This window comes from Mandrillus leucophaeus, unplaced genomic scaffold (genome assembly GCF_000951045.1).
Source record: "Mandrillus leucophaeus isolate KB7577 unplaced genomic scaffold, Mleu.le_1.0 Scaffold645, whole genome shotgun sequence".
NCBI classification, from domain to species: Eukaryota; Metazoa; Chordata; class Mammalia; order Primates; family Cercopithecidae; genus Mandrillus; species Mandrillus leucophaeus.
The window spans coordinates 1,450,635-1,476,422 of NW_012106975.1; the positions used below are offsets into that span (position 1 = coordinate 1,450,635).

Consider the following 25,788-nt stretch of genomic DNA (forward strand, 5'->3'; position numbering starts at 1 on the left):
AACCAAAAGGGTAGTGAGTATGAATCTCTAGTATGCACAGATGTGCAAAACATACTACCTCTCCTCTATTTTCTAGATACTAATATTGGTTTAGAGCCTTCATCTCATCTGGCTGGCAACCATAGAAACCACCCCAGGTTGTGTCACTGTGTCACAATTTCAGATCTTTTATGCATTGCCAAGATCCCAGGGGCATGGGTGCAGGTGTCTCCTGCTCCCCCATCTGGTCCACTCGGGTTACCACTGAATGCACTCTTGTGCCTGTCTTGCCTAGCAAGTCCCCACTGCTTCCAGACCACATAGCTAACACTGGGGTCCTGCCAGAGTCCTGTCTTCCTGGGACCCACAGGCCTCTTTTCCCTTCCTGTCTTCCTGTTTCTAGAAGCATGCCTCTCTGCTTCTACCCATCAGCACCCCCCACCCCTCTTCCCCCAACTTGGCAAAGCCTTGTGTCCCAACCTAAGGCCCTGTTTGGGAAATCAAAGCCAGAAGAACCTGCAAGCTATTCCTGGAAGGGTTCTGACATGTACCTGCCCTGGGCCAATGACTAGGGAGCTGGCTACAGAGGTGGAGGTGAGCCTAGGAAAGTAGAAATACAAGGAGAGGGGAAAAAAAGTTGTCTAATCTCAAAATATCTAGCCACAGACACAAGATCCTCTGAGGGTAATTTCTTGAGGGGGGAAAAAGTTGCTATTTAAAGCTAGGATATATGTGGATGCATTTTTTTCATTGGTACATTAATAACATCATTTTCCACTATGTGTCTTCAAGATCTGGTGTAACAGGCTTGTAAATTTGCCAGAATGAAGAAGGAATGTTCTGCTCCAGGGAGGATTGGCTCTGGTCTGTGACTGCTGTCATGATGATACTGAGCAAGTTTCCTTAGATAACTTTAGAGTTAACAAGGATGTAAAAATGCTTCCATTTCAGACTCACCGTTATACATACGCAGAAACTGAGGACAATGAAAGTTAGACTTGTCTAGGATACCCAGATACCCAGACTGTAGCTGAAGGAGGATTAGAACTGAGATTTACCCTCTCCCAGCCCGGCACTTTTGCCATGGTCTCATTTATCTTGGAAGTAACCACCACTAGCAAGTTGGAGCCAAATCAACTAGCTGACTCCCTGCCCTGACTCAGAATGGAGCACAGCCACCCTGGGCAGCCTGCCCAGGCAGATTCCACATGCAATAAACCTCCTTTGGGTCTCAGGACACTGGGCACAGGGTGGGGACCTGTGCTTCCAGCGGGGGTACGCTCCCCAGCCTCACCTGTCCCTGCTTACAGTCCCTCAGGCAACACCAGTGAAATCGCTTCCTCTCAGGGCGTCTTCATCCTGGCCTGAGTGCCCCCCACCTTTCCCTCTCAGCCTCTTAAGGGTTCACCTTGCATCAGGGGGTGTCTCCAGCAGCTGCATGGTGCATTGGATTTTATCTGCCTGGGAAACTTTCTCTTGATGCCTTTGCTAGCCCAGCACAGACTACACATCCCTCTCAGAACAGTTCTCAAGTGTTTGATACTCTCTCTTCATATTCCTATTCCGTATCTAACCGATCAGTTTAATAGGGTTCCTAGTCCCCGGGCACCATCCCCACCACAACTGTTTCCAATTTACATCACAATCCAAATGATTTTTGCAGCGCTTAGCAGATTGTCTGTGTCATTACTTTCAGGGATGCTATATTGGACTTCCCTACTCTCATCTGCTCCAGCTCCCTGACCTTACAGTTGCCCAGCTTTCCTGGCAATTGACTTTGCTCATCAATACATAGGATTTAGCTGAGTAGCATCCAGGGAGGATGTCGGAGCCTCAGATGTTAATTTTCTAATTGAGAATATTGGCGCTGTCTGAACCTGGAGACAGGTAGACAGGTAGGAATGTTCACTTTGTAGACGAGCTACCTTTTCCCGACGATTTTAAATGTTATGCTAGTTGTTCGTTTTTAATATTACTCAGACAAAATGATGTCTTTCAATCAGATGCTTTAAAATTGTGTGATAAAGAGTTATAATGTGCTGACAACAGGGAAGCCATTCTGTACCTAAACCATGTGGGTTTTCAACATAACTATTTTCAGAATATCAGCGCCTTTGCTTGCTGCTGTTTTTGTTGTTTTCTGATGCTGGGAATTACCACCTAAAGATAGTAAAGAAAACAGAGGAACCTTTCCGGTAATTTCCCACTCATGCTAAAGAAACAAAATCACCGCAGTGCCTTGAGAAATTTCCTTTCCCTCTCTCACTTTCCACTTCAGTGGTGTTCTAAAGGGAAGGCGTTTCTGGTGAGGGGTAGTTGCGTAAATGATGGCTGCCTACTTCAGCAAGCAAGAACTGTTGGGAGTATTAAGCATGGGTAACTGGATCCTCTGGTTTGGGCACTGGAGGATCCTTGCAAACCGGAAGCAGGCTGTTGCTGCCGGGGTAGGGGGCGGCGGGAGTGGGAGGTAGAAACTATTATTGCTGTGATTTTTATAGGCAGTAAACTGATGCTCAGAGAGGTTCAGCACTTGCCCAAGCTCACATACCTACTAAACTGTGGAGCTAGGATTTGAATCTAGCTACAAACTTAGTTGTCATTGAAATGTCTAAATGCACTCTGTTGCGCAAGCGATAGGAACTTCCCAGCGGAGCTCAGCTCAGGGCCGCTTGCAGCTCCTCCCCGCCCCGCTCGACTCTCCCCCGCGGCTCCGCGGGCTCCTCCCCCTCGGTCCCTGCCCCTTGTGCGCCCTCTGCTGGTCTTCAGGGAAAGCGCCTCTCCTGAAACCAGAGACGTAGCACCCAAGCTGTCCTGTTTCCTTAGCTCCTAGTAAAGCGATATGACCCATTCATCCCCTCCTCCTCAAAGCCTCACATGAATCTTCTTTGAGGCACTCTCTGATGCTTCACTCTTCAGCGCTGAGAAAAATGGGGAGGGGGGAGTGAATGTATTAGTATAGCCCCTTCTCAAAATCAATCGTGCAGCATCTTAGTCATGCCTCATCCTGGAAGAATGAGGCAGCTCACATGGGCATGGGGATAATGTTAGAAATGCAGACTCTCAGGTCCCGCAGCCACAGCCCTGATGAATCAGAATCACCGTTTCAAGGAGGTCCTGGGCCGTTTCAGGTTCCAAGCTCGCTTTGAGACCCTGTGGATGTTTTGCAGCATATTGAATTTTGATTCTGTTTAAAGGTCACAGTGACAACTAAGTTTGCAGCTGGATTCAAATCCGAGCTCCACAATGTAATAAATATGAGATCTTAGACAAGTGCTTAAGCTCTCTGCGTTAATCATCTATAAAATAATGAAAAGCAGTATAAGTCAACTCTTCAACTTTCAGGACATTGTTCACCCGAAATCCAATAACTGTGCACTGTCTTCTAGCACAGCCATAATTTACCTAGATGTACTGCTTAGAAGTCTCACTCTGATGGTGACCTTAGTTCTATTTGTCCCTGGAGAGCCACCAGACCATTTTGTCTGGAGGTTCTCTGCTCACTGGACAATAGGGACAGTGGAATTGTCCTCATTCTTGTTCATGAGTCTTTAGAAACCAAATGACCCCAGAAATGTCATGGAAGAGATTTTTAGGTCCCAGAGGAACTGAATGACTTAGGCATCCACCTTCTGAACAGAGGCTGGGCCAGAGATTTCTCAAGATCCCTTCAACCTTGGTGTTCTGTACACCTTGATTTACAAAGTGGTCTTGATCTTTTCCAGTTAAAATTCCATTTAGTAGAGATACACAGAAAGTTTGCAATTCTTCCACAAGAAAACTGCTGTATGGCATAGAAAAATATCTGCGTAATTTTTTTGGTTTCTTCTTCTTAATTAGCTTTCCTATTCTTCCTTAGGAAAACAAAAAGCCCTTTCTCCTGATTCACCAAAAAATAAAATACTGACTGCCATCACTGTGATGAGATTCCTATAGTCTCAAGAACTGAAGTCTTTAAACAACCAGGGGACCCTCTGCCCCTAGAATAAGAACACATTAGAAGTCCCTTCTGCTAGGACAAGGAGGTAAGTGCTTCTGGTAAAAATGTATCATATGTGTGTATCTGTGTGTGTGTGTGTGTAAGAGATACATATACAAATTTATACATGTTTGTACATTTATATACATATGTACAAATATACATACATATGTATGTATATTTGAGATAGGGTCTCTCTGTTGACCAGGCTGGAATACAGCAGTGTGATCATAGTTCACTGCAGCCTCAAACTCTTAGGTTCAACGGATCCTCCTGCCTCAGCCTCCCAAAGAGCTCAGACCACAGGTGCACACCAGCATGCCTGGCTAATATTTCTATTTTTTGTAGAGACAAGGTCTCACTGTGTGGCCCAGGGTGGTATGGAACTCCTGGGCTCAAGCAATCTTCCCATCTTGGCCTCCCAAAGTGCTGGAATTACAGGCGTGAGTCACCATGCCCAGTTCTATCTTCAAAATATTAATGGGGAAAAATATTGCTGGGGTACTTAAGTTGTGCCAAGTACTACAGGGGGATCCTGTGTGAATAAAACTGAGTGCCTGCCCCTCAAGACTTACAATCTAGTGGAGAAAGCATAATGTAATAAACATGCCATGATGGAGATGTACCCAGAATACCAGGGGAGGGAGATGAAGAGTGTATGTAGGCCGGGCGTGGTGGCTCATGCCTGTACTCCCAACACTTGGGAGGCTGAGGCAGGTGGATCGCTGGATCCCAGGAGTTCGAGACCAGCCTGGGCAACATGGTGGAACCCTGTCTCTACAAAGCAAAAACAACAACAACAACAAAATTAGCTGGGCATGGTGGTGCAAGCCTGTAGTCCCAACTACTTGGGAAGCTGAGGTGGAAGCATCACTTGAGCCCAGGGGGTTGTGGCTGCAGTAAGCCCTGATTGCACCACTGTACTCCAGCCTGGGTAACAGAGTGAGACCTTGCCTCAAAACAAAAGAAACTAGTGCACGTAGAAGTGTGAGAAGTGCACGTAGAAGTCTCATGGCAGAGGTGGCCTCTGAGGTGGCCTTCAATGGGGCAGTTGGAATGGGATGAGCAGATGAGATGTGCACGAGCATTCTAAGCCCTGGGACCAGCCTAAGCTGAGAGATCAGGTGGAGGGCAGACTCTGAGAATGGCAAGTTAGACGTTGAGCACAAGGCAGTGATGGGACGCCGGTGTAGATACAGCCAGGAAGGCAGGGTGGCTGGAGTTTCCCCCTCTGTGAAATGAAAGGGTTCAAGCACCGAGGGCCTCTCCTGTCAACCATTCCAGAATTTGCTTAGAGTCTGTGGTGGGGACCCTGAGGTCATCCTGAAGAGTTTGAGTGATAATGGGCATGAGGAATCAGTGAAGACTTCTAATCAGAGTCATGCCCTAGGAAGCCCCCTCAGATAGCAAGGGGTGTGTGTGTCAGGGTCAGGCTTACTCTGGGAGCCTAGCAAGGTGGTGTCTTCCATATCTAGAGAGGAGGTAGTGGAGCCTTGCAGCCGAGCAGTGGCTGTAGAATTGAAAGAAGGGGAATGGATGCTGGAGGCATCCTGATGTGAAATTCACAGAACTGGCCGCCAACAGCATTGATGCCCTGCTTGAGGCTTCCTCCAGCTGGGAATTAAGGAAACCAGAATGACCTCACCCTCCTGGTTAGATTTTAAGGATATATACACTAAAGACAGAAATGAGGATCCATGAGCAAAGATGAATATGAGGCAGTGTCTGACCAGTGAGAAGGGTCTCAGAAAGGCCATAGCCCTAAATGCTCTGAATTTGGGGGAAATGCTACAAATATGCAAAATGATTTTTCAAGCTCTGTTCAGATAAGGAAGAAGCAACAAGCTCACTGTCAGAAGCAGATGGTGCAATGGTGTAATACTAGCAGATAACCACTCCCTGACAGGAGAGAAGTGATGGCCCATGTAGGAGAGAAAGAAGCAAGCAAGTGACGTGTGGCTGTTCTGAATCTGCCCAAGTCCTTCTCAGACCAGCCCATCCAAGGAACCCAGAGAATTGGCAGAGGAGCTCTCTGCACCTAGCAGCCTTTTCTGCAGGGCCACGAAGAGGGAAGGAGGCACCAGGCAGGATGTGAGCAAATTCATTCATTCAGCAGATATTTGCCAACATACTACATTCTAGGTGCTGGCAACACGGTGAGCCAAAGAGAACCAAACAATACCTGGCCTCCGGAACAAAATTCTGATTCACAAAATGGGACACAGGTGGGCTTTTAAACCACAAACCAGTGAGCTTGACAGCAACTGTGGACAAATTTCTAGGAGGTTTGGTAGGTGGTCTGCAGCTCTGTGGAATGGTGTGGGGATCCCTGTATGTCAGCCTGTGTTTCTGAATGGTGAGTCACAGAGAACTCAGCTTGTTTCCATCCTGACAGGGTTACCCTTTTCTAGCAACTCTAGGAATTTGGCAGGGCATTGACAGTCTCTCAGGGTACCCCCCAACCCCCACCCATTGCTAATGGAACAAAGGCTGCACATAAAAGTGCACATGAAAGGGAAATTTAGGCTACACTTAATAGATGTGCTTTGCATTACGGAATCATAAAGACCTAGAGAGGCAAACAGACCCTAATGAGACCACCCGGCATCAGTAAATAAATCAACCATTCTGCAGTGCACAGAAGCCTCATGTGCTGATTCTCTGAGTCCTCTTTAGATAACAGTAGTCAGTCGACAGTCTTATACCCCGCTGTGTTAATCCCTGATGCTAATGACTGTTGCTGCTCAGGCGTGTGATGGGTCTGAGGAGAAACCTAGGTAGGAGCTCGCTTTCCATTTTGCTCACATGAGCGGACTGCCTGTTCCTGGCCGTGGAGTGCATTTTGCACGAGTGAGCTGCCCTCCCTCCCTCCTTCACCTCGTTAGCCTAAGTGTGAGCTGCCTAGGGCACCTGCCTGACCCCAGCTTTCCCTCCCAGTGGCGCTGCTGGGTGCTGCTCCCCGGGACTGCGGCAGAGCCCTCCTCGCGGGCGCCGCTCCTGACATGGTGTCCGGCCGCACGGATGACCGGTAGAGGGCAGCAGCGCGCTCCGGGTCCTGAGCAGGGCCTTCCTTGTCAGACTCGCAGCAGGTCCGCTGCTGAGGGACGGGGCCTGATGGGCTAGGGGCAAGGGCAACCTGGTGAAGGAGTGGGATCACTGCAGGAGGAAGAGAAAGAGGAGACGTGGAGAAGTGGTGCTGACCACATTGGCGTGTTGAACACTGCACATTTATGTGGGCCCCAATGTGCCTGGCGCGTGCACGCGACCGGAGCCCAGCCGTCGTCAGGTGTAGACATGCAGGAGGCTGGCAGATGGGTTAGAAGAGCAAGGAGGCACAGCAGTTGGAGGTGTCGAAAGAGGGTTTGAAGAGAAAGCCCGGAGTGCCTGGAATGGTGAGGAGGCATGAGGAGGCTGACACCGTGAAAGGCAGGGACGGCTCAAGGGCACTTTCAAGGCCATCAGGGAATGGTGTGGAGAAGTGAGCGCGCACAACAGCTGGAGGGGGCGGTTGTGAGGAGGGTCGGAGAGAAGGCCCTCCTTTCACCGGTAGAGGGTCGTGACTGCAAGGTGTCCAGGTTCTTGGGGTTTTGAACAAAGAATTGGACAAAACGCCTAGCAAAGCAAAGAAAGAGTGAAGCAGCAAAAGAACAAAAGCAGGGATTTATTGAAAACGAAAGTACACTCCATAGTGTGGGAGCAGAGCCAAGCAACGGGCGGCTCAGGGGCCTGGATGCAGAATCTTCTTGGGTCCAAATACCTGCTAGAGGTTTCTCATTGGCCACTTCATGCTCACCTTATGTAAATGAAGTGGTGGCCCGCAATCAGGCTGATTGGTTGCAGAAAGCAGCTGACCAGAGGCTGAAGTGAATTTACAAAGGCCAGGCTCCTGTGCAAAATACCTGATTGGTTGCAAAAAGCAACCAATCAGTGGCTAGGAAGAAGTTACAGTTATTCTTCTATGCAAATGAAGACTCGGCAGGGACTCAGTCTGATTGGTTGTGGACAGCAGCCATTCAGAGGCTGGAGTGAAGTTACAAAGTTGCAAATGAAAACTCACCTGCAATCAGTCTGATTGGTTGCAGACAGCCAATTTCCCATCTGCTGTGCAGAAAAGGACAAAGGGAGTAGCGTCTGGTCCTTTTGTTACTTAGGCATGGAAAGTTTGGGTTTTCCTTTCAGTTTAGTTCTAGGAAGTCAGCGTGAAACAGCCTTAGGTTCCCTGCTTCCAGACCCTATTCTGCCTCACTCCCACATTGTTCCATTGTCAGGAATAAACGACTCGGGGGGTAAGGTGGACCTCCAGATGAAGATGAAGGTAGAAGGGGAGGAGAGGCTGAGAGGCTAACCTGCCACTGGGACCCAGGGCCAAAGCCCTTTATGATTGAGGGAAAGTGACCACAGATCAGCAGATGATGGCTGAGAGATGTACTGGAGCGGGACCGTGGTCCGGTCCTGAACAACACATGCAGCCATGCCCAGAGATGCTAGGTTTAGAGGCTAACATGCAGTAGACAGAGCTGCTTGACCTTAAGTTACTTAACTTCTCAGGGCTTCAGTTTCCTCATCCGTAAAATGGTACCTACAGTAATGGTACCCAGTAATAGTACCTACAAAAGACTGGGAAGATGAGGGAAGGGAGGGAGCTCCCAGCTGCGTGGGGAGGAGCGTACAGGCGAGGGTAACCCACCATATGGTATTACAGGGATTTGTGTCTATTTCTGTCCTCCCTCCAGACTCTAGCCTCGTGGTTCTCAGACATGGGTATGCATCAGAATGACCCAGATGCATTAAAAACACTGCCAGGTCCGAGCCCCAGAGCTTCTGATTCAGTGGGGCTGGGATAAGGCCCAGTAATTTGCATTGCTCGCTAAGCCCAGGTGCTGCTGCTGCTGCTGCTGGTGGTTCCGAGACTGCACTGTGGGCACCACTGCTCTGGAGTCTGTAGAGCCCCAGCAGGGACTCCTGTTGAGAAGAGACGGGCACATAGTGGGAGTAACTCTAGGACAAACAAAAATTCCAGATACAGTGCAAGAAGAGGTAGTGCTGAATGAAAAAGCGATCACTCCAGCAAAGCTTTAAAGTCATGGTGGTTTATGAAGGAAGTTAGAGTTGCACCTGGGGAGCAAGTGCTGAGGTTAATGGCAGTGCAATCCCCCGTCTGTTTTATTGGAACTGTTGTCAGAAGCAGAATGCTGGCCTGGCGGGACTATGGCCCTAGCAATGTTTTGGACTTGACAATGCCCATTTGGTGGGCATGATTCCAGTGGGATGCTATATTATGCATCTAGAGAATGTATTTGTCCTGGAAGAGTTCACTTAGTCCACTGCCCTCGAGCCTTTACCCAAGGCTCAACCCACATTCTGTACCCACATTTGGAATTGGTCCAGGAATTTTATACGTGTGTCAATTTGGAGAAACTCTCTCAGACACCCATTTGGAAATGAATTAGTGTTTTTCTCAGACAGTGAGTCCTCCATGCTTGCTGTTCCAATGGCCCTCCAGGTTTGGGCCCAGCACCTACCAGGAGAAGCACTCCCTCTGTAGCTTCCACCTGACCACAGCCAACCCAAGCCCCACTCAGAACCCCAGGTCTGCCAGCGAGCCTGTGACTGGAATTATCTGTTAGGGATCAAGCATTAACTTGGCATAGGAGCAGCCCTGGCGCAGCTGGAGGCATCCGCATGCTGTGGTGCCCCAGGAGCAGAGGCACCCCTGAAATGCAGGCTGTGTGTTTGCTGCAGAGACACCATGGCCCGTAACTCCCCAGGCGTAGGTGAGCAGCTCTGCTGTCCAGGCAATTAAGTCAAGAAAGGGAACCAGCCCAGCTAATGGCTGGGATTAAAGCGAAATGAATTCAGCTCAAATGAAAGGGATACTGACCCTTCTCCCTCTGGTCTCATTATCTTAATTAACAGTGCTTGGCAGGGGTATTGAAGCCTGCATTGATTGTTCTGTTTCTGTTTTTCCCCCTCAAAGCCCTAGATACAAGTTAAATCAGCCTTAATAATAAAAACCCAATACTCATCAGCCCTCAGATTTTCTTACCAGCCCTCCTTCATCTAAGAGAATCACTTGGTTTCTGAGTTGGAGGCGATCCGTTAGACCAACACTTCTCAAAGCATGACCTGAGACCACTAACATCAAAGTAACTGGGATACAGATATAAAATGCACTTTCCAGGCCTCAGAGGGCTGTGGAACTGGAATATTGGGAAGTCAGGTTTGGGTATTTGTAGTGGGTTTTTTGGGTTTAATTTAATTTTTTAAATTGTGGAAAAATCAACATATAATTTTCGTTTTATAAAAAGTGTCCATTTTAGTAATTTTTAAGCAGACAGTTCAGTGACATTAAGTACATTCACCTCTGTTCGTCTCCAGAACGTTTTCATCATCTCAGATTGAAACTCTGCCCATTAAACACTAACTCCCCATCCTCCCCTCCTCCCAGCCCCTGGTAACTTCTGCTCTGCTTTCTGTCTCTTTGAATTTATCTGTTGTAGATATCTTTTTTTTTTTTTTTATACTTTCAGTTCTAGGGTAGATATCTCTTGTAATGGATTCTTGCAATATTTGTTCTTTTGTGACTAGCTTATTTTACTCAGCATAATGTCTTCAAAGTTCATCCATCTTATACCATGTGTCAGAATTCCATTCCTTTTTAAGGCTGAAAAAATATCCCATTATATAGACAACAGATTTTGTTCATTTATTCATTCATTGGTGGACATTTGTGTTGTTTCCACCGTTTGGCTATTGTGAGTGATACTGCTATGAATATTGGTGTGCAAATATCTGTTAAGCTTCTGCTTCCAATTCGTTTGGGTGTACACCCAGAAGTGGAATTGCTGGGTCATGCGACGATTAGTTCTATGTTTTATTTTTTGAGTCAGTACTGTTTTAAGCAGCCCACGTGGTTCTAAGGTGCAGTCAGGGTTGCAACCAGAAGACCAGGTGATCAGACTCTGCTGGTGGAATCATCTGAAGACTCTGAACAACCCCAGATGCCCAAACCACACTCCACACCAACTAAATCAGCCTTTCTCAGATGGGACCCACACACTTGCATTTTTTTAAAGTCTCCTGGTAATTCCAGTGTGTAGTCAACTTTGAGAACCATTGGTTTCCATCAGTGATCCTCAAATTTGAATGTGTATAAAATTCACACAATGGCTAAGGATACAGATTCCTGAGAGAGCACATCACCCCCTCCCCCCGCCCACCACCACCACCACCACCACCACCAACAACAACAACAACAACCCCAAAGAGGCTCATTTAATGCATCTGTGGTCAGTCTGGGCTTCCTGGGTCTGAAGACCTCCCAGGTGATTCTAATGTGTAGCCAACGCTGAGAGCTACTAATCTTGTTCAGTCTTTCAATGAAACATGAGAACACTGAGACTGTGAGGAGTGACGCGCTGTGCCCAAGTCCCTGAGCTTGTTAGGGTCTGAGTCTGCACTCATTCCCAGGGCTGATTTTCAAGACAGTCCCACAGGTTCTCCATACTCTGCCTCACAGGTGCAGGGGGTAGAATCATATATAGAACCTGCATCTTTTCTACTCTTAATTTGAACTGTAATCCTTGAATTAGAGTATAGTCAGTGCTGCTATAAGGCTTGTTTTGGAATGTAAACTTGTTTCTAACATGATTGATGTATTAGGGAGCAATATTAATGTGTTGGGAAGATTATTGATATGCTAGAGAATAATATTAACGTATTCAAGAATGTGAATTTCACATTTGCTTATGTGTAATTTCTTGCATGTAAAAGCAGAAAACTGCACCCAGCTGTGCCAAAACACAAAAGAATATGCAAAATATACCTCCAATATTAGTCAGCTACCTCATTCTCCATGTGTGATTTGAGCCACATGCACCCACATCTGTTGCTGTAACTTCCCCTCTGATATCAAATAACCCTTCTTCCCCCATTCACAATAACTCACTGGCTGGGTGCAGTGGCTCACGCCTGTAATCCCAGCAATTTGGAAGGCCGAGGTGGATGTCAGGCCTCTGAGCCCAAGCCAAGCCATCACATCCCCTGTGACTTGCACGTATATTCGCCCAGATGGCCTGAAGTAACTGAAGAATCACAAAAGAAGTGCAAATGCCCTGCCTCACCTTAACGGATGACATTCCACCACAAAAGAAGTGAAAATGGCTGGTCCTTGCCTTAAGCGATGATATTATCTTATGAAATTCCTTTTCCCGGCTCATCCTGGCTTAAAAGCTCCCCCACTGAGCACCTTTAACCCCCACTCCTGCCCGCCAGAGAACAACCCCCTTTGACTGTAATTTTCCTTTACCTACCCAAGTCCTATAAAACGGCCCCACCCTTATCTCTTTTTGGACTCTCTTTTTGGACTTAGCTCGCCTGCACCCAGGTGAAATAAACAGCCGTGTTGCTCACACAAAGCCTGATTGGTGGTCTCTTCACACGGACGCGCATGACAGTGAGTGGATCACCTGAGGTCAGAAGATCGAGACCACCCTGGGCAACATGGTGAAACGCATCTCTACTAAAAATACAAAAATTAGCTGGGCATAGTGGTGCACACCTGTAATCCCAGCTACTCAGGAGGCTGAGACAGGAGAATCACTTGAGCCTGGGAGGCGGAGGCTGCAGTAAGCTGGATTGCATTCCAGCCTGGGTGACAGATCGAGACTTCATCTCAAAAAATAAAAATAAGATAACTCATAAGCTGCAACCCTTCAAATGCCCACTTCCACAAGCAAACTGCAGGTCATTTTCAAAGCCAAGTGCTGTATTTATTATGCATTTTTAAGCATTTAACTTGGCTAAAACTGTGCTACCGTAAGGGGGGTTCCAGTCCTTTCTTTTTCTTTCGTTCTTTTTTTTTTTTTTTTTTTTTTAGACAGAGTCTTGGTTTTGTCGCCCAGGCTGGACTGCAATGGCATGATTTTGGCTCACTACAACCTCCATCACCTGAGTTCAAGGGCTTCTCCTGCTTCAGCCTCCCAAGTAGCTGGAATTACAGGCGCCCGCCACCGCACACAGTTAATTTTTGAATTTTTAGTAGAGATGGGTTTCACCATGTTATCCAGACTGGTCTCGAACTCCTGACCTCAGGTGATCCACCCGCCTCAGTCTTCCAAAGTGCTGGGATTACAGGCGTGAGCCACCGCGCCCGGCCCAATTCTTTCTTTATATGCATGCCACTGATAAGTTTTCAAGTGTGAAACACCCTAGCTCCATTTTTCCCATGAGCCCTGTGGTTTTTATTGTGTGATTTTGAATAGTGTAATGACTTGTAAAAAGGAATGTGTATGTCACCTGATAGAAGAACTAACTGTAGAAGTAATTATACACATTGCTTTTTAGCATCCTTTTAACAGTGGTTGAGAAGCTCACTGCCCCCTTGAGAATTTTAGTTCCTGTCCCTCCCTTTACTCCCTCTATGGCCACTAGATGGCGCACTCCTCCGCTGGGGTCGGGCGCTGTTCTCTGTGCCTTTGCAGCGGCAACCTGGTCCGCGTGGACGCCGTTCTTGAACTCTCGTCTCACTGAGGTTTGATCGGGTCTGGAACAACTTCACAGCCTGGTTCTCCTCTTTAGATTGGATTTCCCCAATCCCAGTGCTCATTCAAGATTTACTTCCACCCATTTTAGCTCTGGCTGCTTTTTGGATGGTACTTCCTCCCAGGCTGTCTGCAGGAGCTGCCTCGCTGCACACTTCTGCTCACCTGCTCATCTGGTTCCTCTGCTCACCTGTCCTGCCGTTTAACCCACAGAGATCTACTTCAGAGACACAAATGTCGTTGTTTCATGCCTTTCTGTACTTCATAAAGAAATCGGTCTGCGTGGTATCTTTGTAATACAACATAAGCCCAGATAATGTTCTTTCACATCCATTTGTTCAGCTGGCTTTATCCACCTTACTTACTTACTTTCATTTTAGCTTCCCTATTATGTACTTGAAAATTCAGTATCCTGGAACATATTTCGTTTAGGGCTGTCTTTCACTCATCTCTACCACAAATTTAAGGTCATCTAGTTTCGTGGCGTGTTTGGGAACCAGCAGTTGAGTCATCCATAAAAACAAATAATTTAAACTAAAAACTGTAACTGTTCTTCGGAGCTGGCATTCTCACTCCCATATCCGCAGGGATTTCTCCGATGATAATTTCCTTCTCATGTTTGGATAAAATAGCAGCTGCAAAACTGTCAGCAACTTGGGGTTCAAGTTTGTTCTTTCCTGCAAATACTGATAGTTCAGCATTGGAACATATTTATATCTTACAGTCACTTAAAACCCTCATTTCTGAAATCAAATTTTCTATTCTCTTTTCTTCTAGAATAGAGATCAGCAAACTACAGTCTGTGTTTGGACGGCAAAACCTAAAATATTTACCCTCTGGTCCTGTAGCGAAAACGTTTTCCATCCCCTGTTCTAGAACCTAAAGTGTGATTGTTTAACAGAAACTAAGGCTCCTCAGTGTGACATGGAGGTGGACAGGCCTCAGGATGTCAGCGAATCATCTGAAACTGGGTTCAAAATTTGGTTTGTGATGCAAATGTGCATTTTTGTAGGAACAAGAATCAAAGCTATCATCAGAGTCTCAAAGGGGTCCAAGACTTCAAAAGGTTTAAAAACATATTGTCTACTGATGGGCAGTGTGACTGAGCATGAGAGCCCACCATAACATCCTAGGCGTGAGCAATGAGGCCAACATGCTTACGTGCCTTGTAGGGCACTTCAGATTCTACTTCATACTATAAGATGTGGAAAAGGTTATGTGGAACCCAATACAAATATGGTCTTTCCATTACCATGTATTTTCCTCCTTGGGTGGCAAGGCCTGTTCTCCCCCACTCTTCTTGTCTCATCTGAAGTACATCTTCAGAATCTTCACCCCAGGTACCACTGAGTAAGGGCTCATGCTTCCTACCCACACCCTTATCTCTGCCTCCCAGGATTATATCAGTTTCTAGAATCATAGCCTTCCAATTGCACGCCAGGAACCCTGGAGCTGGATTTAGAGCCCATTGCAATAACTGCCTCTCATCTCGTCCCTTGTGACATCTGTCCCTCTCTTTGTAGATTCTATTCTGCCTTTTTAGGTTGGTTTATCATCTTGATGCATGTTTGATATTATTGGACACTATGGAGTGTCAATGATAAATGTGTAATTGAGGGTGGCAGGGACAGAGCAGAGCATCTCACATGGCACCTGAGAAAGCCTGTCCCAAACCTTGGAGGCAGGAGGGGTGGTGTTTGCCTTTAGGAGTTTCTTCTGAACTGTAACACCCTTGTCTGCCCTGATTTCTTTCAATAATTCTTCATCTTATCTATTGAGATCACTTTGAACTTTTATCCCGTTTTCCAAAATGCAGCCTCCCGCATGTGTGTCTCATCTATAAATACAAGGTCATTAGCTCTGAGGCCCATTTGAAGCCACAAGAAATTCACTGAGACAGAAAGTGGCTACTTCGTTTGCATTACTCAATCTCATCACCTACAAAAGAAACAAACACTGGCCAGGCACGTGTCTGTAATCCCAGCACTTTGGGAGGCGGAGGTGGGCTGATTGCTTGAGCCCAGGAGTTCGAGACCTGTCTGGACAATATGGCAAAACCCTGTCTCTACAAAAAAAAAGTACAAACATTAGCTGGCATGGTGGTATGTACCTGTGGTCCCAGCTACTCAGGAGGCTGAGGTGGGAGGATCACTTGAGCCCAGGAAATTGAGGCTGCAGTGAGCTGTAATTGTACCACTGCACTCCAGCCTGGACAGCAGAGTGAGACCCTGTCTCAAACAAAACAAAACAATCACAGACTGTGTAGGTGGAAAGAATACATAGGATTCACAGAATTCCTGGCTTTCATCATCAGAGTGCCTGTAAGGAACGTGGAAAAAGACCTGCAAGCTTTACCTCTCGGCACTGCAGCACTGTCAGACCCAGGCCTCCGTTTTATAACAAATATTTGAAATGACCTCTTTATTATTTTGAAATGATATTCATAGATGTAACATAATCCACCTACATGCATAATTTTATAGAAATCAGTATACTGTCCTAACTGGGATATAAAAAAGAAATAAAAGGGGAAGTAATTTATAATGAATTGGTACATGTCTCAGTGTGTGAATGCTTGTGTGCAACTAGAAGATGAAATGAGTTAAACACTCACACCTACTTATAAAGAAGATGCTTGGATTTAAGAGAAGTAAGATAATATTCAACTGACACTTCTTAAACATTTTTTTTCCAAGGCAGGGTCTTACTCTGTTGCCCAGGCTGGAGTACAGTGGCACAAACACAGCTTACTGCAGCCTCAAACTCCCAGGCCTCAGCTATCCTCTCACTCAGCCTCCCGAGTAGCTGGGACTACAGGTATGCACCACCATGCCCAGCTAATTTTTGCATTTTTTTGTAGATATGGGTTTTTGCCATGTTGCCCAGGCTGGTCTTAAACTTCTGGGATCAAGTGAGCTACCCACCTTGGCCTCCCCAATTGCTGGGATAACTGGAGTGAACCTCCACACCCTGCCTCTTCTCAAACTTTTGTATTACACTTGACATTTTGAAATGAGGACTAAGTAAATTTGCTCACACATAAATGCTGTCACCATATGGTGCAGATGGGTACAGTGTGTGACGTTGTTTGACTCTCCACAGAGGCACTGGCCACCATGAAGTGATTTTCTGAAATGCTGAATAACACTGTCAACAAAAAAGAGTCAGATTCTGTAAAATATTTCAAGAGGTTTATTCCAAGCCAAATGTGAGGACTACAACCTGTGACAGCCCCAGGAAGTCCTGAGGACATGTGTCTAAGGTGTTGGGGCTACAACTTGGTTTTATATATTGTAGAGAGACACGAGACATCAGTCAGTCTATGTGGGGTATGCATTGGTTTGGTCTGAAAGGCAGGACAACTTAAAGCCTGGGGCTTTCAGGTCATAGATGGATTAAAAGACTTTCTGGTTGGCAATTTGCTGAAAGAATTAAGTTTTTATCTAAAGTCCTGGAATCAAGGGGTTATGAAGAAAGGTTCTTATGCAGATGAAGCCTCCAGGTAGCAGGCTTTAGAGAGAATAGATGGTAAATGTCTCTTTCATGAGAACTAAAAAGGTGCCAGATGCTTAATTAAATCTCTCCTGGATCAGGACAAGACCTGGAAAGGGAAGGGGATTCTCTACAGATGTAGATTTTCCCACAAGAGACAGCTGTGCAGGGCCCTTTCAAAATATGTCAAAGAAATATTCTATTTTGGGGTAAAATACTTAAATTTATTTCAGGTCCTGCTATCTGTTGTGTATTTTATTTTATTTTATTTTATTTATTTTATTTTATTTTTGAGACAGTCTCACTCTGCTGCCCAGGCTGGAGTGCAGTGGCATGATCTCTGCAACCTCTACCTCCTGGGTTCAAGTGATTCTCATGCTTCAACCTCCCAAATACAGATGCCACCACCCTGCCCGGCTAATTTTTTGTATTTTTAGTAGAGACAGGGTTCCACCATGTCAGCCAAGCTGGTCTTGAACTCCTGACCTCAGCTGATCTGCCCACCTTGACCTCCCAAAGTGCTGGGATTACAGGTATGAACCACTGTGCCAGGCCTATTGTGTTGGTATCTTATTGCTGCAAAGAGTCTGTTCTGTCAGTCTGAAGATCTCTGTTTTAATGTTAATACTGGTCAGTTGTTCCTGAATTCCAAAGGGAGGAGGGTATAATGAGGCGTGTCTGACCCCCTCACCTTTCTCATCATGGCCTGAACTAGTTTTTCAGGCCCCTTTTCTTGGCCAAGAGAGGGGTCCATCAGTCAGTTGGGGAGCTTAGAATTTTATTTTTGGTTTATAACACTTTATAAAGGTCCAAACTAAACAAGGTACAGTCTTTCCTAGATTGACAATTACCTAGATTGACACAGTAGTTGCATTCCTGAAAAGTTCAGTATATATTAAAACAGTGCAAAAACTATTTTTTTAGCATATAACACAAAGTTAGGTTCTGAGGTAATTTTGAGCAAGCTTTTGACCCTTAGGGACTTTGCGCAGGACATCCTACAGCTGTGTGGATGCTGGCCGATTCTGCATGGTACAGGACTGTCATGCAGATGTAAACCAAAAATTAAATTCAAAGGCCCCACAACCATCTGAATGGACTTTCTTTTTTCTTTCTTTCTTTCTTTTTTTTTTTTTTTTTTTTTTGAGATGGAGTCTCTCTGTGTCACCCAGGCTGGAGTGCAATGGCACAAGCTTAGCTCACTGCAACCTCTGCCTCCTGGTCTCAAACCCCTGACTTCAGGTGATCCGCCTGCCTCAGCCTCCCAAAGTGCTGGGATTACAGGAGAGAGCCACTGTGCCCGGCCCATCTGAATGGACTTCCTTCTAGGTCAGAGCACTCAAAAATTTAACCTAAAAGTCTGGTTTAGGCCATGATGGAAGTGGGGGCTGAAAATGCCTCATTATACCCGCCAACATTAACATCAACACAGACCTTAGGTCTGATGAGAGGCATTTACATTCTGTTCTCTGTAGCTGGCTACCTGGAGGCTTCATCTGCATGATCAAACTTTGGACTCCACAACCTCTTATCCCAACCCAGACATTCTTTCCTTTTGAGAACTTTTTTTTTTTTTTTTTTGAGATGGAGTCTTACTGTGTCACCCAGGCTGGAGTGCAATGGCACAAGCTTAGCTCACTGCAACCTCTGCCTCCTGGGTTCAAGCAACTCTCCTGCCTCAGCCTCCTGAGTAGCTAGGATTTCAGGCACACACCACCATGCCTGGCTAATTTTTGTATTTTTAGTAGAGATGGGGTTTCACCATGTTGGCCAGGCTGGTCTCCAACCCTGACCTCAAGCGATCTGCCTGCCTCAGCCTCCCAAAGTGCTGGGATTACAGGCGTGAGCCACCACACCTGGCCTCTATTGATAACTCTTTCAACCAATTGCCAATTAGAAAAATTTTAAATCTACCTATAAATTGGAAGCTGCCCCCCGCCCCTCAAGTTGTCTCATGCTTCTGGACCAGACCAATGTGTATCTTAAATGTATTTGACTGATGTCTCATGTCTCCCAAAAATATATAAAACCAAGCTGCATCCTGACCACCTTGGACACACATTCTCAGGGTCTCCTGAAGGCTGTGTCATGGGCCATGGCCCTCGTATTTGACTCAGAATAAATTTCTTCAAATGTTTTACAGTTTGGCTCTTTTCATTGACATACATTATTATGCCATTCTGATTATAGGGGGTATACCCACTCCTGTCACTGCGACAACCAAAAAGCAAGCCTGCAAATTTACAGCTTCCTAGAAGGCAGCTGTCCCCATCAAGAGCCACTGCTTTTAGAGAGTATTACAGATAAAATGCACTGAGGCAAAGGTCCTTGAACAGATCCAATCCCTTTATCTTTCTGTTGATGGCAGTGTTGTTCATTCAACATATTCAACATACTCTTTCCTTTTTTTGTGTGAGCACCATGCTTCTTTCTACCTGTTTGCTGTGTGGAGAATATAGTCTACCAGGGGACAGAGATGTTAAGTATAATAAATAAGCAACCAAATAGACAAGACAATTAAGGGCTGTGATCATTGCTTTGATGGAAATAAGATGGTTTTTGAAAGATTAACAGGGCGGGGGAGTTATTTCAAATAGTGTGTGCAGGAGAAGGCTCTGAGGAAACACTGGTGTGAGATCCAGTCGCAGTAAGAGCAGAGAGAAGAGGGTTCACGTGGAGGAGGCAGCACGTACCAAGATCCCGAGACTGGAAAGAGTTTGGAATGACGGACCATGTGTGTATTCCAGGATGGCTGGAGCTTCCACCTTAGGACCTTGGTGCTGGCCACTCCTCTCCCTCAAACACTGGGCCTCTCCACATTTTTCCTTACTTCCTTCAGACCCCTGCCCTAATCTCATTACATCAGAGACACCTTTCCTGTCTCCTCTCTATAAACAGCAGCCACCACCCCAGCCCTGGCACCCCCATCTCCTTTTTCCCACTTTACTTTCCTCCATTGCATTTACCTCCACCTGTCAGTACCTATTTCCTCTTCCTTTTGTTGTCTATCACCTCTTCCATCCACCAGAATGTAAGCTCCATGAGGGCAGGCTTGGTCCATTTTGTTCACAGCTGTATCTCCAGCTCCTAAAACAATGCCTGAGGCTTGGTGTGCTGGCTCATGCCTGTAATCCCAGCACTTTGGGAGGCTGAGGCTGGCGGATCACTTGAGGTCAGGAGTTGAAGAACAGCCTGGCCAACATGCTGAAACCCCATCTCTACTGAAAATACAAAAATTAGCTGGGCATGGTGGCACACACTTCTAATCCAAGCTACTCAGGAGGCTGAGGTGGGAGGATCACTTGAACCCGGGAGGCAGAGGTTGCAGTGAGCTGAGATAGCACCACTGCACTCCAGCCTGGGTGACAGAGTGAGACCCTGTCTCAAATAAATAAATGATAAATAAAACAGTGCCTGACACATAATAGGTACTCAGCAAATTTTTTTTAGTGAGTTATTGAGGAGAAAAACTATTCAAGATAGTGTTGACAAGACAGTCAAGAGCTGAATCATGTAAATCCTCGTAGGATTTTATTCCAAGTACAGCGGGAGGGAAGGGAAGGGCCCTGTACAAAGAGGAATGATATCAACTAGATTACGGTTTTAAAAGATCATGCTGGCTGCTGGCTGGAAAATGAAAGCAAGACCAGAAATAAGAGAGCCAGTGAGGAGTCTCCAGTCTGGCCCACACAAAGAGATGGTGGTGGCTTACAGTAGGGCAGTGGATAGGCTTGGGAGGTGGCACCAACAGGACTTGCCGATGGATTAGATATGGGGGTGATGTTTAAAAGAATGAGGGTGACTCTGCTATGTTGTCACCCTGAGTCTCTGGATGGATATGGTGAAGCCATTTACTAAGATGAGGGAGAAATTCAGAGTGGTGATAAACATTCTCACCAAGTTTTTCCTAACAATTATCAGATGCCTGAGTTTGATACTTTGAGTCAACCCAGGCATCGATGCCTACTTCTGATTTGCTGTAGCTTGTGTGCCACGGCCTCACAGTTTCTGTGGAAACCCCACCATACATCAGCCCTAACACAAAGCACAGCCTCGTTAGAGATAGCCTACCTCCAGCACCGTGACTGCTCCAGGCTTAATCTCTCCTGGTGTTGACACCTTTGCCAGTGATGTTGTCTCATGGGATCATGGGATTCATGCTCTTTATAAACCATTGCCTTCTTCCTGTTTCTTTCATTTATTTTTCCTCTCATTCACCTGCCCTCTGAGCTATGTAACTTTTCCTTTACCTTCCAACAGAGGCCTTTCGTTACATTTAGAGCAAATGGAATGCATAGCAGGCACCAAAGATGGAGGTGCTATGCAAATAACAGACACCAAGCTCTCTGTGGGTGGGGTTCTTGTGTGTTTTCTCTTCACAGCACCCAGCACAATACTTGGAACATAAGCCAGACACATTTATTGAGCACCATTTCTGCTGCACCCGTGAAGAAAACACTCAACCCACCCAGACAGACAGTCAGCTCCCCCACAGGACTTAAGCAAGTGGGCCGGTCTCTGTTTATTGTTGTACACTCACACACTCACACAGCTGTCAGGCGAGCACTAGGCACTTATCACATTTTTATTAAGCCCATCACATCTGACTCTTTGTAGGGATGCCAGAAAGTGCCCGATTTCTGCATGATGGGATGGACTGTGGGTGGAGTAAGGTCAGACAAACGGAGATGGGCCAGTAGCCTAGACAAGTTAAGGGAGAAAAACAATGAATTTATTTTCCACTCATCAGCCGAGCTTTCTGTGGGCTAGGAACGGGGTGCCTGGCTAAAATGAAGCAACACTGTGTCTCTTCCTGCTGTTTTCTCCAACTCCCCTCAGCAAATCATGAATGAAAAAAACGAACGAATGAACAAACGTAGAATTATTATAAGGATTAAGTGCAGGCAGGGTGCAGTGGCTCATGCCTGTAATCGCAGCACGTTGGGAGGCCGAGGTGGGAGGATCACTTCAGCTCAGGAGTTCAAGACCAGCCTGGGCAACAAAGCGATACCCCCATCTCAATTTTTAAATTTTGATTTAGAATAATAAATAAATTTTTTTTAAAAGATTAAGTGAAATGTTTTTTAAGTACCTAGAGTAGTGCCTAGTATATAGAGAATTCAACATAAGTGTTTGATAGAAAGAGAGCAAAAATAGGCCAGGTGTGGTGACTCATACCTGTAATCCCAGCACTTCAGGAGGTTGAGGCGGGCAGGTCACTTGAGCCCACAAGTTGGAGATCAGCCTGGGCAATGTGGTGAAACCCCATTTCTACTAAAATACAAAAATTAGCCAGGTACAGTGGCACATGCCTGTAGTTCCAGCTAATCAGGTGGCTGAGATGGGAGGATAGTTTAAACCCGGGAGGCGGAGGTGGCAGTGAGCTGTGATGGTGCCACTGCCCTCCAGCCTGGGCGACAGAGCAAGACCCTGTCTCAAAAAAACAGAAAGAGAGTAAGAATAGCTTTGTCTGTATCTGCCAGCAGCCATGTTTGTGGAGTCAGAGGAATGAAGGCGTCAAAGGGAACAGGAACATCATAGAGAATACCCCCAGGATCTGAAGACCCCAGTGCAATACCTCGAGCTTAAATGCCTGTGTTTTCATTCTCCCTTCTTCTCCGTAGGATCATGGGAGACCACCTGGACCTTCTCCTAGGAGTGGTGCTTGTGGCCAGTCCTGTGTTTGGATTTCCTTCCTGCTCCTTTGATGGCCGAATAGCCTTTTATCGTTTCTGCAACCTCACCCAGGTCCCCCAGGTCCTCAACACCACTGAGAGGCTCCTGCTGAGCTTCAACTATATCCGGACAGTCACTGTTTCATCCTTCCCCTTTCTGGAACAGCTGCAGCTGCTGGAGCTCGGGAACCAGTATACCCCCTTGACTATTGACAAGGAGGCCTTCAGAAACCTGCCCAACCTTAGAATCTTGGACCTGGGAAGTAGTCAGATATACTTCCTGCATCCAGATGCTTTTCAGGGACTGTTCCATCTGTTTGAACTTAGACTGTATTTCTGTGGTCTCTCCGATGCTGTATTGAAAGATGGTTATTTCAGAAATTTAAAGTCTTTAACTCGCTTGGATCTATCCAAAAATCAGATTCGTAGCCTTTACCTTCCTCCTTCATTTGGGAAGCTGAATTCCTTGAAGTCCATAGATTTTTCCTCCAACCAAATATTTCTTGTATGTGAACATGAGCTCGAGCCCCTCCAAGGGAAAATGCTCTCCTTTTTCAGCCTCGCAGCTAATAACTTGTATAGCAGAGTCTCAGTGGACTGGGGAAAATGTATGAACCCGTTCAGAAACATGGTGCTGGAGACACTAGATGTTTCTGGAAATGGCTGGACAGTGGATATCACAGGAAACTTTAGCAATGCCATCAGCAAAAGCCAGGCCTTCTCTTTGATTCTTGCCCACCACATCATGGGTGCCGGGTTTGGCTTCCATAACATCAAAGATCCTGACCAGAACACATTTGCTGGCCTGGCCAGAAGTTCAGTGAGACACCTGGACCTTTCACATGGGTTTATCTTCTCCCTGAACTCCCGAGTCTTTGAGACACTCCAGGATTTGCAGGTTCTGAACCTTGCCTACAACAAGATAAATAAGATTGCAGTTGAAGCATTTTACGGACTTCACAACCTCCAAGTTCTCAATTTGTCGTATAACCTTCTGGGGGAACTTTACAGTTCGAATTTCTATGGACTACCTAAGGTAGCCTACATTGATTTGCAAAAAAATCACATTGGAATAATTCAAGACCAAACATTCAAATTCCTGGAAAACTTACAGACCTTGGATCTCCGAGACAATGCTCTTACAACCATTCATTTTATTCCAAGCATACCTGATATCTTCTTAAGTGGCAATAAACTAGTGACTTTGTCAGAGATCAACCTTACAGCCAACTTCATCCACTTATCAGAAAACAGGCTAGAAAATCTAGATATTCTCTACTTTCTCCTACGGGTACCTCATCTCCAGATTCTCATTTTAAATCAAAATCGCTTATCCTCTTGTAGTGGAGATCAAACCCCTTCAGAGAATCCCACCTTAGAACAGCTTTTCCTTGGAGAAAATATGTTGCAACTTGCCTGGGAAACTCAGCTCTGTTGGAATGTTTTTGAGGGACTTTCTAATCTTCAAGTTCTGTATTTGAATAATAACTATCTTAATTCCCTTCCACCAGGAGTATTTAGCCATCTGACTGCATTAAAGGGACTAAGCCTCAACTCCAACAGGCTGACAGTTCTTTCTCACAATGATTTACCTGCTAATTTAGAGATCCTTGACATATCTGGGAATCAGCTCCTAGCTCCCGATCCTGATTTATTTGTATCACTTAGTGTCTTGGATATAACTCATAACAAGTTCATTTGTGAATGTGCACTTAGCACTTTTATCCATTGGCTTAATCACACCAATGTCACTATAGCTGGGCCTCCTGCAGACATACATTGCGTGTACCCTGACTCGCTCTCTGGGGTTTCCCTCTTTTCTCTTTCCACGGAAGCTTGTGATGAAGAGGAAGTCTTAAAGTCCCTAAAGTTCTCCCTTTTCATTGTATGCACTGTCACTCTGACTCTGTTCCTCATGACCATCCTCATAGTCACGAAGTTCCGGGGCTTCTGTTTTATCTGTTATAAGACAGCCCAGAGACTGGTGTTCAAGTACCATCCCCAGAGCACAGAACCTGATACGTACAAATATGATGCCTATTTGTGCTTCAGCAGCAAAGACTTCGCATGGGTGCAGAATGCTTTGCTCAAACACCTGGACACTCAATACAGGGACCAAAACAGATTTAACCTGTGCTTTGAAGAAAGAGACTTTGTCCCGGGAGAAAACCACATTGCCAATATCCAGGACGCCATCTGGAACAGTAGAAAGATTGTTTGTCTTGTGAGCAGACACTTCCTTAGAGATGGTTGGTGCCTTGAAGCCTTCAGTTATGCCCAGGGCAGGTGCTTATCTGACCTTAACAGTGCTCTCATCATGGTGGTGGTTGGGTCCTTGTCCCAGTACCAGTTGATGAAACATCAATCCATTAGAGGCTTTGTACAGAAACAGCAGTACTTGAGGTGGCCTGAGGATCTCCAGGATGTTGGCTGGTTTCTTCATAAACTCTCTCAACAGATACTAAAGAAAGAAAAAGAAAAGAAGAAAGACAGTAACATTCCGTTGCGAACTGTAGCAACCATCTCCTAATCAAAGGAGCAATTTCCAACCTATCTCAAGCCACAAATAACTATTCACTTTGTATTTGCACCAAGTTACCATTTTGGGGTCCTCTCCGGAGATTTTTTTTTCTTTTTGCTACTATGAAAACAACATAAATCTCTCGATTTTCATATCAACACCATGTTCTGTCTCACTAACCTCTAAATAGAAAATAATAGATCTAGAAAATGGCAGCTGCCCTTAGAGATTCCCAGTCTCCATTGGTTTTCTTTCAGATCCAATAATACTGTTCTGTCCCGCTGTGTTGATTATGGAATGTATCCCTAATCATGGGAAGGACACCTTGGGAGAAGCTGCAGATGGCTGACGTGCTTTCTCTAGCATTCAGTCAAAAATGAGATGGTCCATGATTCTGGGTTCTCTGTGTTCTGCAAAACAACATTAAGTGGAAAACAAACAGAAGCAGAGGCACATTTCCTTCTTTTGCCACAGAAACAATGCCACTGTTGAGTGCAAGTCACACTTTGTCTTGTAGATAAGAGGTGGCCCCAAAGAAGCTGGGATGAATGAGAGTCACTCCCTCTCTTGTGGCTGTACCGCACTTCATGTTCTTACCTTCAG

At 45.9% G+C, this 25,788-nt stretch overlaps 1 protein-coding gene across 3 annotated transcripts in view; it reads left to right on the forward strand.

Moving 5' to 3' along the window:
* The window catches only part of TLR5 (toll-like receptor 5), a 32,004-nt gene extending 6,661 nt beyond the window's left edge, over nt 1-25,343 (forward strand). Inside the window, exons 1-4 of one of the 3 annotated variants that reach the window (XM_012000997.1) lie at nt 1,792-1,866; nt 2,081-2,174; nt 3,836-4,001; nt 22,614-25,343. In XM_012000997.1, the coding sequence (XP_011856387.1) occupies nt 22,618-25,194 (2,577 nt within the window). In that variant the 5' untranslated portion in view covers nt 1,792-1,866; nt 2,081-2,174; nt 3,836-4,001; nt 22,614-22,617 and the 3' untranslated portion in view covers nt 25,195-25,343. Of the gene's footprint in view, nt 1-1,675; nt 1,867-2,080; nt 2,175-3,835; nt 4,002-22,613 lie in introns of those variants that run through there. The other 2 variants (XM_012000998.1, XR_001008337.1) reach the window with 2 other exon arrangements.
* Nucleotides 25,344-25,788: the final 445 nt, after the last annotated feature.